The sequence below is a fragment of the Rhinolophus sinicus genome, chromosome 4 (genome assembly GCF_057876585.1).
Source record: "Rhinolophus sinicus isolate RSI-liver-muscle chromosome 4, RSI-T2T, whole genome shotgun sequence".
NCBI classification, from domain to species: Eukaryota; Metazoa; Chordata; class Mammalia; order Chiroptera; family Rhinolophidae; genus Rhinolophus; species Rhinolophus sinicus.
In genome coordinates, this window is record NC_142504.1 from 37,558,090 (window position 1) to 37,577,816 (window position 19,727).

The 19,727-nt window shown below is 37.9% G+C and overlaps 1 protein-coding gene across 2 annotated transcripts in view; it reads left to right on the forward strand.

Annotated features, from left to right (window-relative positions):
• The first annotated feature begins 1,178 nt into the window (after positions 1-1,178).
• ABCB1 (ATP binding cassette subfamily B member 1) overlaps positions 1,179-19,727 on the forward strand; it is an 85,479-nt gene continuing 66,930 nt past the window's right edge. For both annotated transcript variants that reach the window (XM_074340683.2, XM_088797779.1), the window contains exons 1-4: positions 1,179-1,336; positions 1,906-1,976; positions 7,287-7,338; positions 19,016-19,187. In XM_074340683.2, the coding sequence (XP_074196784.1) occupies positions 1,310-1,336; positions 1,906-1,976; positions 7,287-7,338; positions 19,016-19,187 (322 nt within the window). In that variant the 5' untranslated portion in view covers positions 1,179-1,309. The remainder of the gene's footprint in view (positions 1,337-1,905; positions 1,977-7,286; positions 7,339-19,015; positions 19,188-19,727) is intronic.

Here is a 19,727-nt window from a genome sequence, read left to right on the forward strand (position 1 = left end):
AGCAGTGAACCAGTGCTGTACACTTGCACATCCAATTGGAACATAGAGAAAATTAGTGACCTAATTAACGGTTTGTAAAGAAAGAAACCTGATTGTATGGCCAAAAAAAAAAAAAAAAATCAAGGCAAGAAAAATTCCGAATAAAGGATGGAAAAGAAAATTATGCCTTTGAAGTATGACTTAAAGAAAGCATGGAAAATACACTGCAGTAAAAAATAAAAGGGTTTTTTCCTAAACTTGTAGTGAGCTGAGGGGCAACACGTTAAGTCACAGAATGCAGACTAAAGGTCACAAAAAGATCTACTTTCCCCACGTTTACAAGAAGCATGAAAATGTCTGATGTGAGTTAACACTGCTTTATGAATTTGAATTGTGAAGATTACCCTAATTTTCATCAACTTGAAGAAGACAGTGGACAAGAAAAAATAGTAAAATGGTAACAGTAAAGATGGAATTAAATTACAACTAAAAATAATATGCTAAAATACATGCTACTTTAATAATCCGAATTAAAATGTGAGTTTTGAACAGCCTTGAGAAAAACAAGGACATTGATTTGATTGCTAAGATTTGAAAATATTACATACTTTTATATACCATTTCCACCCTAAAATGTCCATTTCAATTCGCATATTAAAAAATCTTCCTATTTATTTTCTCCCATTTATCTTCAAATAAAAAAACGAACAGATAACCTCAGAAACTATCCAACATACTGAAGAAAGACTTTTGCAGAAAAATTTCACCGGACCTTTTTAAAGGTGCTGCTGGGAAGGGAAGTTTAACTCGTTTTCACTGTAGAATGGGCGAGGTCGGAGATTGTTTTATTAACGGTACTAGATGCGACGCCAAAGAAAGTTTCCCTTACCTACTCGAGACCCAGAGAGCCATATCTGTATATCTATATATCTATATATCCTCTCTCTCTCGTGAACATGTAGAGACATAACTCTATAAATGTAAGCGCCCCCGATGATTCAGCTGATAGGTGTTTCCCTACTTGCCCTTTTGCGTTGGGGCAACGGTAGCAAGGACATTTCTCCTGCAAATTCAACCTGTTTCGCAACTTGTCTAGCAATTAGCTTTCAATAGAAGAGGGCGGGGAGCAATCCTGAGTGGTCTGGCTGATTGGCTGGACAGAAGAGCCCCAGGGTGTGACCTGCCCATTCCGGGCTCACTCGGTTCGCAGCGCAGAGCCCCGGTACAGTAGAGCTTCCGCTCCTCGTAGCTCGAGGAAGCCGGGGCTGCTGCTCGCATCTGCCGGGTCATTCGCTTCAAGTCTGCATCTTTTCCCACAAAAATCCACGTCATGGTGGACGATCCGAGAAAGCCCGAGGTAGGGGCGCGCGAAGTTGGGGACCAGATGGGGACAGTTCGCAGAAGGGTCGAGCTCTCCAATTTCCTGAGCTTGGTCGCTGTGGGAGAAAGGCTTTGGTGGGGATGGAGGGGGAGATTTCAATGGGGAAGTCTATGGGGACCAAGTGGGGTGAAACCTAGAGTCACTCGGGGAGCTCCTGGAGCATCCCCAACCTATAGTTTTCGGCGCTAGCCACGCGTAAGTATGCTGCCAAGCGAATGAGGAGAGCGAAGATCCCGAGCGGTACGGGAAGCGGTCTCTGGGCCGGCGGGAGGGTTGTCCGCGGCGAGGGGAACCGGGAGGTAGAGACAGTGTTGGCGGGCAAAGTCCAGGATGCGCTGCAGTCCTCCAGCTCAGTTCGTGTGGACAGGCTGCAGGGCCCGCGTGCGGGGAAGCCCCTGCGGCGACCCTCACGGGGGAGCCTCTGGAGCGTCAGGGCGAGCGCACCGCCCTGCGGCTCGCCGGCCTCCGCGCGCGAGTGGGGCTCAGTCTCACCCCCGTCCCCTGCGTATCGCGCCTTTGGCTCATCCGCTGTGGTTTCTCCGCAGGTCGCAATGGATCTTGAAGGAAACCAGAATGGAAGAGCAGGGAAGAACTTCTTGAAAGTGGGCAAAAAAAGGTAGCCAGTTTGTTTCATTTTCATACTTTACATGGCCCGAGGGACTTGGGCAATTCGTTTCTTGCCTCCAGCTCTGAAATAAATGAGATGATGATTTTAATCTTCAACGCTAGCTGTTGCTCTGCAGAGAAGTTCTCAGGCTGAGTTGAGCCCAGGGTTTACGTCCTCCCTCTGCTTTGGTGAACTTCTTACTCACCAGTTGGGCTTCAGGCCAATGCTCACATCCTTTTTGTGTTTTATAACCTTGCGCTTTCCAAGCCATGTATATCAGCCGTGTTGATCATTTACGTGCTTGAGCGATGTGTTTGTACTCTGCTGCTTGGTCCAGTCTCCTGCTTCTGGTAAAACAGTCACATAAACTTGACATGTTTGTGGCATGGCGGATAGGGCAGAAGGCCAAAACATTGTTTTTCGAAAAGGCAATGAATATCTGACCCTAGTAGAAGAAATTCTGAAAAGAGCAGACTGCAGGGCCAAAGAAGACTGTGAGCTATGGTCTGAAATTATCCTGATCGTATTTAGAATGGGTAATGTAACCACACAGGGAAAATAATTATTTTGAGTACATTTTGATCATAGTGCAGTGTCTACACAGGAGATTTTTAAACTTCACGCATTTGGTTTTAGTAGATTGTAAAATAAAACAAATAAATATATTATTATTATTATTATTAGAAACGGAGCTTTTAAGTGTAAGAGAAAAATAGGACTGTGGACATCAAATAAGTTTTTTTTTAAAAAACAATGTTAAATGTGAATTGGAAATTTCAGTATGAACTCATGCTTTTTTAATAGTTCATTTTCTGTCCACTGAAAGGGGAAAGAGCTGCTATGAACATACTGTCAGATCTTGGTTTCTAACTACCATTCCTCACACTAAGGAATGTGAACCCCACAGAAAAATGGATAATTCCAGCCATGTCTGGTTAGGGAAAATACAAAGTGAGCCTGGAGTATCTTGTGGTACCCCAAAACAAGGAAGAAGAGTTTAAAGAAATTGTCAAAAGGACACAGGAGTTGGCTTGAAGGGGCTTCTGCTGGCCAAATTTGGAACGATATGAGCAACAAAAATAATAATGACTGTGCTTGATTGTGAAATACTGAATACAAACCATGAATTCTTAATAAAATTCTGAGAAGAGGAGGAGGAAAACTAAAAAGGTGGGAGAGGTAGAGAGAATAAAGGAAAGTTCTTTACAGAAAAATGCCAGCTATCATTTTGGAAATTGCATTGTTATAATTGATTCAGGCAAGGATTGTTAGTAGATCCTAAACCACTCAGAGAAAAGCTGTATCTAAGAATTATCCAAAATTCTTACTAATTAGGGAAAGAAAAGTGTGCTTTTCCAGTGGGGAGATTTTTGCAGTTAGCACCTTAACCAAGTGATCAGCATATCTGATTTCACTTGTGGAGGAATATACTGTGTTAGTGACAAGACACCACCTAGGAAGTATGTTAGCGAAAACATTTAGTCTGAATCTAATCAACCCTCTAGACTGATGTGGTCCAATAGAATAGAATGTGAGTTACATGTGAAATTATTAATTTTATAGTACCAACATAAAAAAGTAAAAAGAATCAGGTGAAATTAATTTTGAAAAACTATTTTAAGGAACCCAGTATATCCAAAATATTATTATTTCTACCTGTAATCAGGATTATTAATGAGATAGTTTACATTGTCTTTTTCATATAATAGCCCCCCTGCTATCTGTGGTGATATGTTCTAAGACCCCTGGCAGATGCCTGAAACCAATGATCCTATATACCAACCTAATCCTATATACATATATTGTTGACCCTTGAACAACGCAGGTTTGAACTATGCAGGTCCACTTATATGCATTATTTTTCAATTGACGTTCGCAGTTCAAACCTGTGTTGTTCCAGGGTCAACTGGCAGTTTGGAATTCAAGTGTGCAGAGGGCCTACTAAAGTTATATGTAGATTTTTCGACTTTTCAGACAGTCAATGCTTGTAACCCTACACTCCCAACTATTTAAGGGTCAACTGTGCTACTATACATACATAACTATGATAAAGCTTAATTTGTAAATTAGGTTTGGTAGGAGATTAACAATAATAAATAATACAATAGAACAATTATAACGGTATACTGTAATAAAAGTTATATGAATGGCTTTGGGGTTATTATTAAGTAAAATAAGCGTTACTTGAACACAAGCACTGCAATATGAGACAGCCCATCTGATAACCAAGATGGCTATTAAGTGACTAATAGGTAGCATATACAGCAAGGGGATGTATACAAGGGATGATTCACGTCTCCAGCTGGTGTATGTGAAACTTCACCACTCTCAAAACAGTGCACAATTTAAAACTTATAAATTGTTTATTTCTGGAATTTTCCATTTAATGTTCTCAGGCCACAGTTGACCACAGAAACCACAGAAAGCGAAACCACAGATATGGGGGGGGGGACTACTAAGTCCTCACATCTGCTGTGTATATTATCCTTACTGTACATCTCAATTTGAACTCAGTTTGAAACACACATATCCAAGGTGTGGGACATTCTGTTCTTATTCCCACAAAATATCAAGGTGGTGAGGGTGGGGTGGGAGTAGGACTTAGAGATTTAAAAAAGAGACTAAAGAGACAAAACCACCAAATGTAGTATGTGAGTCCTGATTACATTAGAGTTCAGGAAAGGAAAAACCTATAGAAAACATTCTTGGGAAATTTGAATGTGGATTGGATATTAGATGATATCAAATTGCTGTTAATTTTTTTAGATGTGATAATGGTAGGAGGACATGTGAATTGCCATGATATTTGTAACTTACTTTCAAATGGTTCAGCAAAATATTAACAATGATAATATATATACTTCCTTATATAGATAAAGAAAATATGGTCAAAATGTTAACACTTGTTGAATTTAGGTGAATGTTATAATTTGAAAATTTTCATATAAGCCAAAAAAGAAAAAAGATTCCGCAGAGTGAAAGTAGCTATTTCTCTTTTTGTTTTAAACATTTTTTAAAACTTGGTACCTTAAAGAGCTATGTACTTATGACACAAACACGTAGGGATATTAAAGTAAGAAGTATTGAGGGTATGTGGAGGGAAATGGTAAAGAAATTTGTTTGAACCTGCACATACCTTCATTTTGTTATTCATACTTATGGCCTACAGACTTTTTTCTAACTAGAAAATTTATTTATTTATTTATTTATTTATTTATTTATTTATTTATGTGGTTCCCATTAAACTGCTCATCATCATTGATTTTAATCTATTCTTAATAAAACTTTATTCTTTTTTCCAGTTTTATTGAGATATAATTGACATACAGCACTGTATAAGTTCAAGGTATACAGTATAATGGTTTGACTTACATATATTGTGAAATGATTACCACAGTAAGTTTAGTTAACATCCATCCATCATCTATATCATACAGAAACAATAAAAAGAAAGAGCAAAAAAACAAACAAACAAACAAACAAAACTGTTTTTTCCTTGTGATGAGAACTGTTAGGAGCCATTCTTTTCACAACTTCCCTGTGTATCAAAGAGCAGGTGTGAAGTATAATTATTATGTTATACATTACATCCCTGGTACTTTATCTGACAACTGGAAATTGTGCCTTTGGACCACCTTCCTCCGCCCCTTCCCCATAAACCTGATCTCTTTTTCGATGAGTTTGTTTTTTCTCAACTATATATTCTAATGTGAAATTATAAAGAAGCATGTGGCTTTGTTAATAGGTATAATCCTTAGATAACAGTACCATTTGGAATATCTAGATTTGCAAAAATTCTTAATTAAAAGTGAGGTTTGATGAGCAGTTTGCCTTTGGTAAGCACTATGTTTTGAGCTGATGAGGTAAATAAGTAATCTAGTAAGGGTGAGAGTCAGAGTGAAAGTGAATTTCTAGTGAATATCTGAAGTTGAGGGGATAGACTGTTCAGTTTAAATCAGCTTTCTTCTAGTAGCTGTGTGATGTTGGACATGCTGCTGGTTAACTCCTCTTACCTGCAGTTTTCTCATCTGTAAAAGGACAAAAAATATGCCTGTCTCACAGAGATTAAGATTAAATGAGATCATGTATGTGTAGTGTTTACTTAGCCAGCACCTCAGGAACATTATAAATTCTCCAAAATAACAGCAGTTTTAGAGAATGAAAAAGTAAATAAAAAGCTTAAAGCTAAAACTCAATTATGTATGGCTATTTTTCTCTTCTCATCCTGGTTCCAGGGTTACCAAAACCATGCTTTTACTGGGAATAGGGTGGGACCACATTAGAACAGCTATGTTTGTGTATTTTGTGTGTTTTTTTAATGTCCGTCTAACATCACTCCAAGGCCAAATATGGGATTTGGATTTTTTTCAAACTCTGGGTTTTTTTCCTTAGAAGTCTCTTCAACTCTTTAACCTCACTTGGTGTAAAAAACAAAGACAAAGATGAATTTACTGTTTGGACTTGAAAATCTGTGTGAAAATAATGTAGTTCTTCTCTGAAATACTCTTTTTTTTTTGTACATTTGAAAATATAGATGCGGAGACTGCTAATGGTTGGTTTGCTTTCATGTCCTAGGTGGCAGTTTATACATAGAGTGGAATCAGGTTACAGAGTTAGATTCACTTGAATCCGGGCTCAAAATAATAATGGACTTTGTTACGCCTGAGGACAGCTTTTTTTTTTTTTTTTTTGCAGTTTACAGACCATCCTTTTTGACCGTAGCTTTTCTCGATTGCGCTTATTGCTATAAGAGTCCATTTAGGGCTCCAGACTTCCTTTCAGAATTAGATTTGCTCGTAGTGATTTAATTACTTTTCTTCTTAGCTTAGTGTATGCCCAGCATCTGATTGCTGTTACTTTCCAATGGTTAAGAGAATGATTAAGGATAATATCTGGGTAGTAGATAGAATATCTGCTTCTAGAATTACTGAGATGATAGTTAAAGGTATTGATTTGGGAGAGCATCATTGATTTTCTAATTAGAGTGAAAACAGGAAGCTCTCTTTTTTCAGTATTGTTTTTTTGAATTGCAGAAGTTGTTGTGTCTGTGTGTGTGTTTATCACAGAAAATTAGGAAGTACCAAAGGCACGAGGAAGAAAATATTTTGATAGAAATCTAAACACCCAGTGATAACCATACATATGGATTTCTAAGGTATAGGCAAACATGCTTAAAATGCTAAATTGGCTCATACTATTAACCTGTTTTTTTACGGAATAATATATTCTGAACATGTTATAAGCTCTATGTTAATTTGGCAATTGAAAAATTTATATAATTTTTAAAGTTCTGTATAATTCTATTGCTATGTTTTTCAGTAAAAAAGATGAGAAGAAAGAAAGGAGACCAACTGTCAGTGCATTTGCAATGGTAAGTTTTGAATTTATTCACTATTCAAAATACTTTGGAAATTTGACTTCTCGGTACCTAGAGAAGAGATAGTTCTCTTATAATATTTTCTTGGACAGTTTGTTAATGGAGAGGTGAAATTCATTGGTTTAATTTAGGTTGTTTTCAGGGAAATGCCAATCATAACTTGCCACGTGAATTGAACCTCAATAGCCATGCTTTTTGTTCTAGATTTCAGTATTCTCCTAATTACATCACCAGTGATCTGTTATCCATAGCTAGCACTTCTCCCAGAGCTTGCCATAGATAACAGATCTCTCAGCCATCTGGATAGAGGAGACCGGCCTCATGGTTCAAATAGGACACAAGGTTATCTGTAATCAATGGCTCTGAAATCCTGACAGGTTTGAAGTGAAAGTCCTAGGTACCCATATAATAGAAGTTTACAATGAATCATTTATTACTGTGACTTAGTCCATGTCATCATTCCTCTGTGCTGAGTAATTGAAAATCTAGAATTTGAAAACTTTAGTGTAATTCTTTATCTCATTTTCTGCTTGCACCGTGGTTGCTGAGAAGCTTTTCTTTAATCAACTGGGAATAAGGCAGGGATTTTATAGATGTGGCTAGGTGATGGTCTCTCTCTACCTGAATCCTTCTTTTTTTCTAAGAGTGTAGAACTGTGGGATTAAAACCTGGAAGACTACTGAACGAATTGAGTCTGATAGAGCATTCTTTGTAATTCAGTCATGACACACAGACATTTTTTTAAACGTGTGGGGGAGGGATAGGCTCTCTTGTAAAATGGATATTAGTAAATTAAATAAGAATTAAATAAGAATTGTTATAGGCAGGAAAAAACAGTCACCTGACTTTTACACTAAGGACTCTGTAGTTATCTTATATGATCGTTTTTTCCTGAGCCATAGTTGCTTGGCTACAGTTCCACCTTTTATTCTATCTCTACTCTGAAATTTTGGGGAGATGAAACTATACACTTGTGTCATTCTCAGAAAGATTACTTGAGTATCCAAGTGACAGTTTTTGTTTGTTTTAGATTTCATTCTTGTGTTTTTATATTGAAAGAAGCTTTTATGTTAAAGTCGGGTTTATTTCCAAGTCTTAATTTCAGTTCAAAATGACTTTAGTTATTTTGAGACTAAAACATTTCTGTCTTTTGTAGTTTAGTTTTTATTATTTGTAGCTTAAATTTTAAAAGAAGTCTTATATTTTAGAATATCTAACAGACCTAATACATAGAGTAATGCTATCAATAGAGTTCAAGCCACAAAAGAATAAAAATATGGAGTTTGAATGTGAGGTAATGATAATAACACACATACAGCATTACATGCCATGTACTATTCTAAGCACTTTATATATGAACTCATTTTTTTCCTTACAATTCCCCTTGAGATAGATACTATTATTCTAGTTTTACAAATCAAGAAACTTAGGCCAGATATGTTAACTTGCCCAAGGATACACAGTGGGGCCAAGATTCAGACCTGGGAAGTCATGTTCTAAATCACAGAGCTCAGGATAGCATAGAAAGAATATATTCTAAGCCTGTTGATATGAAGTGCTTACTACTCTCGTGGCTTTTTCTGTGTGTTTTTTCCTGAACGGTGGACATAGAAAACTGTGGATTTAATTTGTATATAAAACCTATAAACACAAGGACACATTCAGAAAGTTTAATAGTAAAATGCTGATGTTATTGACATTGCTTATTAATAACAGTATCCAGCTTAAACAAAATCTCATGTGTCAGGGGTTTCTAAGAACCCCAGGTTTGATGAGTCACTAGAAGAACTCACAGGACTCAGCATATAAACAGTTATAGTTAAGAGTTATTACAGCAGAAAGATACAGAGTAGACTTAGCCAAGGGAAAAGGCACATAGGAAGACATGCAGGAGAAACTAGGCCCAAGCTCCCAGAGTCCTCTCCCCGTCCTCTGACACTTAATTCCCCCAGCAGTGAGTGGTGACAACAAATATGAAATGCCGTCTGTCAAGAGAAGCTCATTAGGGGCAGCCAGTTAACTCAGTTGGTTAGAACACGATGCATGTAACACCAGGGTTGCCGGTTCGATCCCGGCATGGGCCAGTGTGAGCTGCGCCCTCCATAACTAGATTGAAACTCCTACTTGACTTGGAGCTGATCGGTCCTGGAAAAAAACACTTAAAATAAATAAAAGTTAAAAAAAAATTTTAAAAAAGAGAAGCTTATTAGAGATTCAGTTCCCAAAGTTTTTGCTGGGGGCTGATCACATAGGCAAAGCACGTACCAAAATTCCAGACTCACAGAAGGCAAGCAAGTGTTCAGGATAAAGCATGTTGTTTGTACAAATAGTTCTGGCCACTTTTATCAGTTAGGCCACTTAACCATCCCCAAATCCAAGTTCCAGATGCCAGCTAAGGGCGAACCTTATAGAGAGGTCAATTAAGTTCGCGAACTCATCCTAGAAAAAGTGCTACATACCTCATTGCTGAATATCACTATGGTCACCTTCGAAGTACTCTTCTTGGGAAGCCATGCACCAACGCCAGCGCCTAGTCCATCTTTCAAAACAATTTTGGAACTCTTTTTCTGGAATGGCCATCAGAGCTGTCTATTACCCTTGTCCTGAATGTCATCAAAATGTCTTCCTTTCAATATTCCCTTTATCTTCGGATAAAGAAAGAAGTCATTGGGGGCCAGATCAGGTGAGTAGGGAGGGTGTTCCAATACAGTTACTTGTTTACTGGCTGAAAACTCCCTCACAGACAGCGCTATGTGAGCTGGTGCATTGTCGTGATGCAAGAGCCATGACTTGGTGAAAAGTTCAGGTTGTTTTCATATAACTTTTTTCATGCAGCCTTTTCAGCAATTCCAGATAGTAAACTTGGTTAACAGTTTGTCCAGTTCGTACAAATTCATAATGAATCATCCCTCTGATATCAAAAAAGGTTAGCAACATTGTTGCAACAAGTTCAGGAACTTAATTGGCAGACCTGGAATACAGATCTAAACATAACACTCTCAGGTTTGCAGTGTTTACTATTTTCTGCATACCTTCCCTGTTCACTTATTTCTGCTATGAAACTTTTTAGCAGTCTTCAGAAAGGTAAGGAATAGATTCAAAAATTTCTCCTAGCCTTTATTTTATTTATATAGGCTTTATTTCAACATTTACAGAAACGCGAAAGTAAAATAAAATCTAAAGCAAGTGAGGAAATGGGACAAATGGAAATAGGGCAGGAAAAATACCAGTTGGGCTGCAGCTCCTATTCAAAGTACTCCTTAAAGATTGTATACTCTTGCCAGTATTGTTCTGCAGATTCAACTCTGAGCTTTCTACTTTATGTATCGTATTGAAACATTTATTTTTTTATCTAAATAAATAATAGCTAGCAATATTAAGTGCTTCCTCTCTGTCAGGCTTTGTTAAGCACTCCATGATATTACTTAACTTAATCTTCACAATAACCCAATGATGTAGGCACTTGTGTTATCCTTATGCTCCAAATGATGAAACAGACTCAGAAAAGTTAAGCAATACATTCAAAGTCATAGAGTCACATAGCTAATAATGGGGCAAGCTCAGAATTGTGTCCAATCTGCTGAGTCTAGAGCCAGAGGTTTTAACAACTTGAATCATTTATGAAAGTTTATAACTGTGTAAGCTTTTATCTGCCTGAGATTGAAGAACGATTTGTTGATGCTGTTATCTTCTGACCACCTGGTCATTCCTCAGAACTTGAAGATTTTACCACCTGTCTCAGTGTCCTCCTTTTCACTCCTGGAGCCCCGGCTATCGTGGGTGACTTTTATGGTATTACAGATAAGCACTCCTTGACTTTCACAGGTGCAATAATCTTTTCCGCCCCATCACTCCAGCTATCCACTTACATACTCATAACCTGGATTTTGTTGTTATTTGAAACTATTCTATTTCCAAAGCGACCAGTTGAAGCAGCCAGCTTGAATTAGCCAGCTATCTGCGTTCTTTTTAATGCGGTCACTGTTCTCTCTGGATCTTCAGCCCCTGACCCATCAATGTCCCGTTAGCCCCTCCTGTCTCCATTCTTTTTCTTATCCAGCTGAAAGTGATGACTGTCTCTCTAGTTATTCTCTTACCCAAACTATAAACTTCCTTTCACTTGTCATTTGTCATATATCGTGTAGACAAAATCAGCCATTTGCTTTCTTGCTGCCTGAACCTTGATATCTGATTGCTGTAGCAGAAAATCTCAACAGTGTACCCAGCACAGAAATCCGTCTCCTGTTTGTCTCACTATGTCAAACTTCTGCTCTTTTCAAAGTTCCCAATTCTTCCTCCCCCACGACCAACACCTCCTCTCACTCTTGGTGGATAACCCCTCCTTTTATTTCACAAACAAAATGAAAGCCACCTGACAGAAGTTCCTCAGCTCATCTCTCCCAATGTACAAACATAACTACCTATACCTGGATCAATTCCCTCTTCCTTCTCGCCTATTACAATAGACGAGGCATCTGGTACTTAAAACTCCTCACTCACTTATATTTTGGCTTCCATAGCCTCTTCTTTCTCAAGGACCTTATGTTATTATTATCTCTTCTGTATCTTCAATCTCTCCTCTCAACTGAGTCTTTCCCATTGGCATTTACACATCAGGTGTTTTTAATTTCACTCACGCCCTCCTTAAAGCCATTCCTTTTTAGCTTGCTTCCCACACAGGAGTTGCCTTTGTTTTCTGTCTCCATTTCATCTTGAAATCATTTTTAACATGATAATTTGGCTTCTGTCTTCACCACTCACCAAAGCCAGAGGCATGTTTTGATTCTGTCCTGACCTGTAAGTAGCATCTTACACTGTCCGCCATGTTCTTTCTCCTGTTTGTTTCTGTGATGCTGCAGGCTGCTGATTTTCCTCTCAGCTTTTCAATTTTTCTTGTGTCATCTTTGCCTATGAAGTTAGAATTCCTCAACCCCTTATCCCAGGAGTCAGTGATGGTGTTGGCATTTCTGTAATTTCACACAGCTGTTTTCTAGTTTTCATGCAAAACTCCTTTCTCCTCTGAGTTTCATTCTGCACAATTACGGTATCTTCTATCCATTTTCAGTGGTGTCCTTCTGATTTCTAGTTACTTTTCCTCCTCCATGGAGACCATTAGCATTTACCTGCTTCTACTTCATTCACCTGTGCTCTCATTCTTCTTCAATTTTGGTAACTTTATTAATGTCTCCTGGGCCCAACATTCTTTGACCTCTTTGGTTCCCACAACCTTCACCCCTATTCTAGTAAGTTACACTAGTGGACAAGGACCTGGGGCTTATCGTGTCAGTGGACTTCCACCTATGATGCTGTAAACGCAAATGGGTGTCTTCACCTTCAACTTCTGACTCCTTCTAGCTTGTAGCTTGGCCGTTTTTCTATTATCCTTTTTTTTTTTTTTTTTTTTTTACATTGTGCATTCATTTCCTATTGCTGCTGTAACAAAATATTACTCACTTAATGACTTAAAACAACACAAGCTTATTATCTTAGAGTTCTGAAGCCAGAAATCTCACTGGGCTAAAATCAGATGCCATTAGGGCCGGATTCCTTTTGGAGACTCAGAGAGAATCTCTTTCCCTTCCCTTTTGCAACTTCTAGAGGCTGCCTGCATTCCTAAACTCATGACCCCTTCCTTGCATCACTCCAACCTCTTCAGGCATCATTTCTTCTGCTACTGACTTTGATCCCCTTGGCTCCCCCTTGTAAGGCTCCTTGTGATTGCATCAGGCCCCCTTGGATAACCGGGTAATCTCCTCATCTCAAGATACTTAACATCTGCAAAGTCCCTTTTACTGCTTAGGGACACATATCCACAGGATCCTGGGATTAGGATATAGACATGTTTGCCTACCACATATGGTCAAGACTTTGCTCTCTCAACTACTCTTTTTATTCCTAGTTGCCCTCCTTCATTTCTGCTCTTCTAAAAACTACTCTACCCATTGTGGCCATATCACATCACCTCACTTCCTTCCTTAAAACACTCTGGTATGCCTTTCCTTTACACTTAGATGGCAAATTTAGAGTAGAACCCAAACTCCTTCCTGTGACTTTGAAGGACCTTCCATCATCTGACCTCCTGTCTCATCTCTGACTTCACCGTAGACTCTTCCCTTCTACTCTGTTCTTGCCACAGTGGTAATTCTCTTTGGTTCTTGAGACACGCCAAACTTATATTCACCCCAGGACTGTTGCTTTTGCTCTTCCTGCCTGGAATGCTCGGTCTCTGGATTGTCACATGACTAACAGTATCCTTCCTGTCACTGAGGTCTCCACTCAGATGTCACCTTCTCTCAGAGATGGTCCTGATCAGCCAATCTAAGCCAGCTGACCCTGCCTATCACTCTGGTCTAAGCTCCATGAGGGCTGGGGTTTGTATGTTTTCTTTCTTCGTTGATGTACTCCAAATGCCTAGAACAGTGCCTGGAACTTAGGTACTTCGGTAGTGAGTGAAGGTTGAATACATCTATTCCTTTTTACTATTTGCACTAGAATGCAAGCTTTATGAAGACAGGTATCTTGTTTTATTCACTCTTGTTGCCAGTACCTAGCCCAAAGCCGACCTTTACTAGGTGCTGAATAAATATCTTTTGGATGCTGAATGAATGAATGAATGAATGAATGAATGAATGAATGAATTCACCAGCTTCCCTCTCCAGCCCAGGCACCATGGTCAGGTCATATTCGCCATCTAGCCTGCTGAATATTATTACCTAAACCACTCTCCTGCCAGCACTTTCTACTTCTTTGTCCTGGGAAGCCCAACCCTGTCTTTCCGTGCTGATCAACCTTCCTTCTATGTGGTTCTTGTTCACTTCTTCCCTCCTCCCTATCAGCATCTAACCAGACATTTTGCATATCATTGTACGTAAAGGGTTCCAATGATAACCAGTTCATATCCCTTGTCTTATATTTCACCTGATGTGTTTCAACTATTTTTTGTCCACCTGCTCCTTCACTGTAAGCTCCTGAAAAATCTCATAAATTTTTTAATTTCTAAAACCAATAACAGTGCCTGCTTATATTGTATATTATTATATTGTATGCCTAATAAAAGGTTCTCTTATTAAATCTTATTTTTATCCTTATAACAGCCACGTGCGGCTTGCGGTATGAATGTAGAAACTGAGGTTCAAGGTTATTAGAGATTTTTTTCCCCTCCGAAGTCTCCTTCCTTAGTAAGTGACAGAGCTAGGACATTTCACTGAGGCTTTTGTCCTACTCAGCATTATGTTACCACTTTCTTCAAATCTCCTTAACCACTTTCACTCCACAAACCAGTCTTGCCTCAAGTCACAAATAAATGTGAGGTTCTGAACTCTCTCAACTTTGTCCAAAATTTCTAAAATTCTTGGAAACTTGTTTGTATCTGTGCTCATTCTGAGCTTGTTCCTACTAGTTTGAGATGAAGAGATACACCTTTGCCAGTTTTATTATGAAAATTTTCAAACTATTTTATAGAAAAATGGTAAAATTCATGCTCATATACCCATTGTCTATATCTAAACATTAACATTTTACCAGGTGTTTCACCTGAAATTATAGATTTCATGATGTTTCATACATAACTATCTCAGTTTATATATATATTAAATATATATAGAAATATATTTCCTACCAAACATTATCCTATAAAATCTATTGCAATCATTATATTCAACAAAATGAATAGTAACTCCTTAATATTATATAATGCTCATATGTAAATTTTTCTAATTATATCCAAAAAATGTCTTATAGTTGATTTGTTCAAAAATGGATCCAGTCAATGACATTTGGATATTGTGTCTCCCAAGTCTAGAACCGTTTTCTCCTCTTTTTAAATGTCACTGATATGTTGAAAAGACTGTACGAGTTGTCCTGTAGAATGCTTCACCTTCTGGAATATTTTTATTTCTTCTATGGCATCATTTAACTTGTTCTTCCATGCCTTTTATTTCTTATATGCTGAGAGTTAGTTTTAAAGATTTTAATACATTCATCTTACATATTTTGATTGAGAAAATTGCATAGGAGCTGCTGCTTACTTCATTTCTCATCATATCTCGAAACATCAGATGTCAGAGTATTCTATTTTTTTATGATAGTAAGTTTGATCATTTAGTTAAAGTGATGATGTTGAATCCCTCCGTTGTAGAAGAATCTCAGCCTCCTTGCAACTATGAGGACTCCTAAAGCATCATGGGATATCTTGTTTCACCTCATAGGTATAGAATCCACTGATGATCCCTCATTTCAGGTTCTTGAAACATTGTTTCCTTTATTCTCTAGGGTTTTGCTCCATTGCAGTTTCCTTCCTGTATTTTCATCAATCATCTCTGGATGATTTATCTATAAACATATGTAGGACTTCATTAAATAGTTATCCTTTGGCATTGCATCCCTCTCTACTAACCATCCTCCTATCATTTTGCCCCAAGATCATCAAAAGGATATCTCCATTACTTCATTTCCAAATTATTCTTTTTTTATTATTAGTTTTAGGTGTACAAAACAATGTAATAGTTAGACATTTATACTCCAAATTATTCTTAATCCCACTCACTATCTTTTCCTAGATGATCTTATTCACTCCTAAGATTTCTGCTACATATGCGAGTATCACAAAACTATGCCTCAAGCTCTGAATTTTCTCCTCCATACTTCCTGAATAGCATTTCACCTGAAATTATAGGTTTCATGATGTTTCATACATAACTACCTCAGTTTACATCAAACAAGACTAAATGAGATTTCTCTGCCCACTTTCCCAGCCCTTGCCTCTTCTGGTTTGCCCTAGCTCACTGAAGAGTGCATTTTGCTTAATCAGCTTTTTTAACTTTTTAAAAAAATTTTATTAAATTTATTGGGGTGATATTGATGAGTAAAATTATATAGGTTTAAAGTGTACAGTTCTATAATACATCATCTGTATATTGCATTATGTGTTCAACATCCAAAGTCAGTTCTCCTTCCATCACCATGTATTTGACCCCCTTTACCCTCTTCTACCACCCTTCCTCCTTTACCCCCTGGTAACCATTAAACTGTTGTCTGTGTCTATGAGTTTTTGTTTGTCTAGTTCATTTGTTGCTTTCAGTTTTATATCCCATGTATGAGTGAAGTCATATGGTTCTTGACTTTTTCTGTCTGACTGATTTCGCTTAGCATGATAATCTGAAGATCAATCCATGTTGTTGCAAATGGCAGTATTTCACCTTTTCTTATGGCTGAGTAATATCCCATTGTATATATGTGCCATGTCTTTATCCAATAATCTATTGAAGGATGCTTTGGTGGTTTCCATGTCTTGGTCATCATGAATAAGGCCACAGTGAACATAGGGATACATATATCTTTACAGATAAATGTTTTCAGATTTTTGGGGTGGATACCCAAAAGAGGAATTGCTGGGTCATATGATAATTCTATTCTTAATTTTTTGAGGAACCTCCATATTGTTTTCCATAGCGGCTGTACCAGCTTACATTCCCACCAGCAGTGCATAATGGTTCCTTTTTCTCCACAATCTCTCCAACACTTGTTATTATTTGTCTTATTGATAATATCCATTCTAACAGGTGTGAGGTAGAATCACAAATGACCCCAAATAGCCAAAGCAATCCTCAATCAGCTTTTTTCCTGCTGCTTCTATACTTCACACCCCCAGCTTGGAAGACGACAGTCTTCGCCAAGCACATTGTGATTTTATCTGCTCTGCTTACTGTTCTTTCCGCCTGGAATGCCTTCCTTCTTGCTTCTAAACACTTGCTGAACTTTCAAAGCTGGGAGGGTTCATCACCTCCTCTACGATGCTTTTCCACAAAGGAGGGGATGATCATTTGCTCAATTTTGTGTCGACTCTACTTTGTACACTATGCTGTCAAAATGTGCAGAATATATATTGCATGTTTTTTGCTTTGCCTTCCTCATTCTCTTTAAACACTCTGAAGACAGGAGTTCTGTCTTTTCTACGTATCTCTGTCGTTTCTATTTATTTCAGTCATCAAGTAGGCATTTAGTAAATTTTTGTATTCATGACCTGCTTGTTTTTATTATGGCCAATGATTTTTTTGGAGGTCAGATGTCTTATGGCGGTAGTGATGAGAGAAATCCTTGCATGTCAAATATCTTCCCTTCCTCTACTGAGGAATGTAATATTTTGTCCACTTTAATAAAGTCTCTAAGAGAAGATAAATGGTTTCTGCCCATATCTTCCTCCTTGTGTGTGTGTTTTTTAGGAGGTAGATGAGTGCTTAGTTAAGACAAAATAGTGGTAAATTTAGCCTGTGTTTCAATGAAATATGACAAAAAATGTCCAAAACAATCTCCCTTAAAGGTTTAGTTTGTAAAGAGGGTGATGTTTTTAGATTATGTAAAATATATGCTGTTAACCCAAACTTAACCTCACTTGTACATTTTTAAGAGCTAGAAAAAGTTTAAATGAATATGTATGTATAGATTTAAGTATATATTAGATTTTCTTACACCAAACTTCAATTTTCACTAATTTTATATTTCAGCTTCACTTTTTCTTTCCTGCTTTATGGACTGCCGTTCACTACCACCAAGAACTATTCTGCTCTTTACTTCTCCACTTGTTAGTTCAATACTTATTCCCATTTTGTACTACTGTAAGTTCCCTGTTAGCTAAAGTTAAGATTGGTTTCTCTTTGTGGGACATATATACAGTCTAAATTTTACTTTCTGCTGCTGTGTCCTTTACGTTGCTGGTTCTTGATCTTTGTTTTCGTTTATATGCCCTGCCCTGAGCTATGACTTTCTACCCATTTCTCCCCACAAACTTGCTGACTATATCTATGTCTTGCATTCATACAACAACCACCTGCTTTGGGATTTATCCGCTAACCCCCACAGCTGGCTTCATCCTGTTTCTGTTTTTGTTTTCTTCCAGTCCTTAACTAGTTCCTTGAATTATATAGAAGTATTAATTGCTTCTCCAGGGGGGCATTCTTAGGGCCCCAAGCACATTCCTCTTACTATATCTTCTTTTTATCACTTTTATCATTTTAGATACAGAGAAGTCTTTCTTGTCTTCTTGAGCCTACAATTACAGAGATTGTGCAGGTCTGCACTTGTCAGTTATTATGGCCATATTCTGTCTTCTCATGAAATCTGTTCTTTGGCAAGCATGCATCTTAACTCATTTTTTTCCTTTTCACTAACTACATTAAAATCATTTTACATTTATGCTAATGCTATTATGCAGCTGAACTGTGACTCAAGCCACTTTCTTAAACCAACAAAACGTGTTTCCTCAATCGTGTCCTTAGAGGGCCCTTGTCAATCAAGATTTTTCTTGACTAAAAAATCTTGAGATGGAAAGTGGTATTCTTGGAAGTCAGAGGAACAAATAGTATATTTCTATTACTCTACCATTAAAGACTTTTACAGTTTCCCAGAGGAATGTCCCCTCCCTCTCATCAAACCTCATGTGTAAAAAAAGAAGACATACTGAGTTCAATAGGAAGAAGTAGGTCAGAACTCAATAGAAGAATTAAATGCCCATTTCTAATTAGACGTTTATCTAATTAGAAAGTTTATCTTGGACCAGGGTGGTAGCAAAGGTAGTCTGAGAAATGTTTGGATTTGGGATACATATGGAAGGTAAAGCAATCCATCCACGAAACTGTGCTAATTGTTCCTATTCTCTACATTTTTTCTTTTTTAGTTTCGCTATTCGAATTGGCTTGATAAGATGTATATGTTGCTGGGGTCTCTGGCTGCCATGATCCATGGAGCTGGACTCCCACTCACGATGCTGGTTTTTGGAGACATGACGGATGCCTTTGCCAATGCAGGAAAGTCACAAAACTTAACTTATACAAACATGACTAATGCAAGTAAGTATTGTTTATGGTACTGATTTTATTGGAAGTTTGAAGAAAAATCAGTCACTTAGAGTGATGTTTGTAAGGCCCTTACTAAATATGCACTAGTGTGGTTAGTGCAGTGGGAGGTGGAGGGGTCTGAGCTATTGTTCACATTTGTAATGAGTTTGAGAAGACAATATTCACCAGCATTAGAATGCACAGTGGAAGTGCTGGCTGGGATATGCAGAAAAAGAGAGAGCACTGTGAAGTCAGAAATATCCCAGGAAGTTTCAGGAAGAGGAATAGAAACCTAATCTGGACCTTGAATGATAATTAGGGATCAGTTGTGAGATGCTCTGATATTGGATATGAGTGCAAGAGACAGGAGTCCTGGATGATTTTAAAGTTTTTACCCTGAGAAACTGGATAAACTAGATGCAGTTATCATCAGCTAGGATGAAGGTAGAGGGGAGAGTGGGTTTGGCAGTAAATACCAGAAATTTAATTTTGGACGTTGTCACAGGTTGGGCTCTTTGGAAACAGATGCTAACTAAAATGGAGAAATTGGGC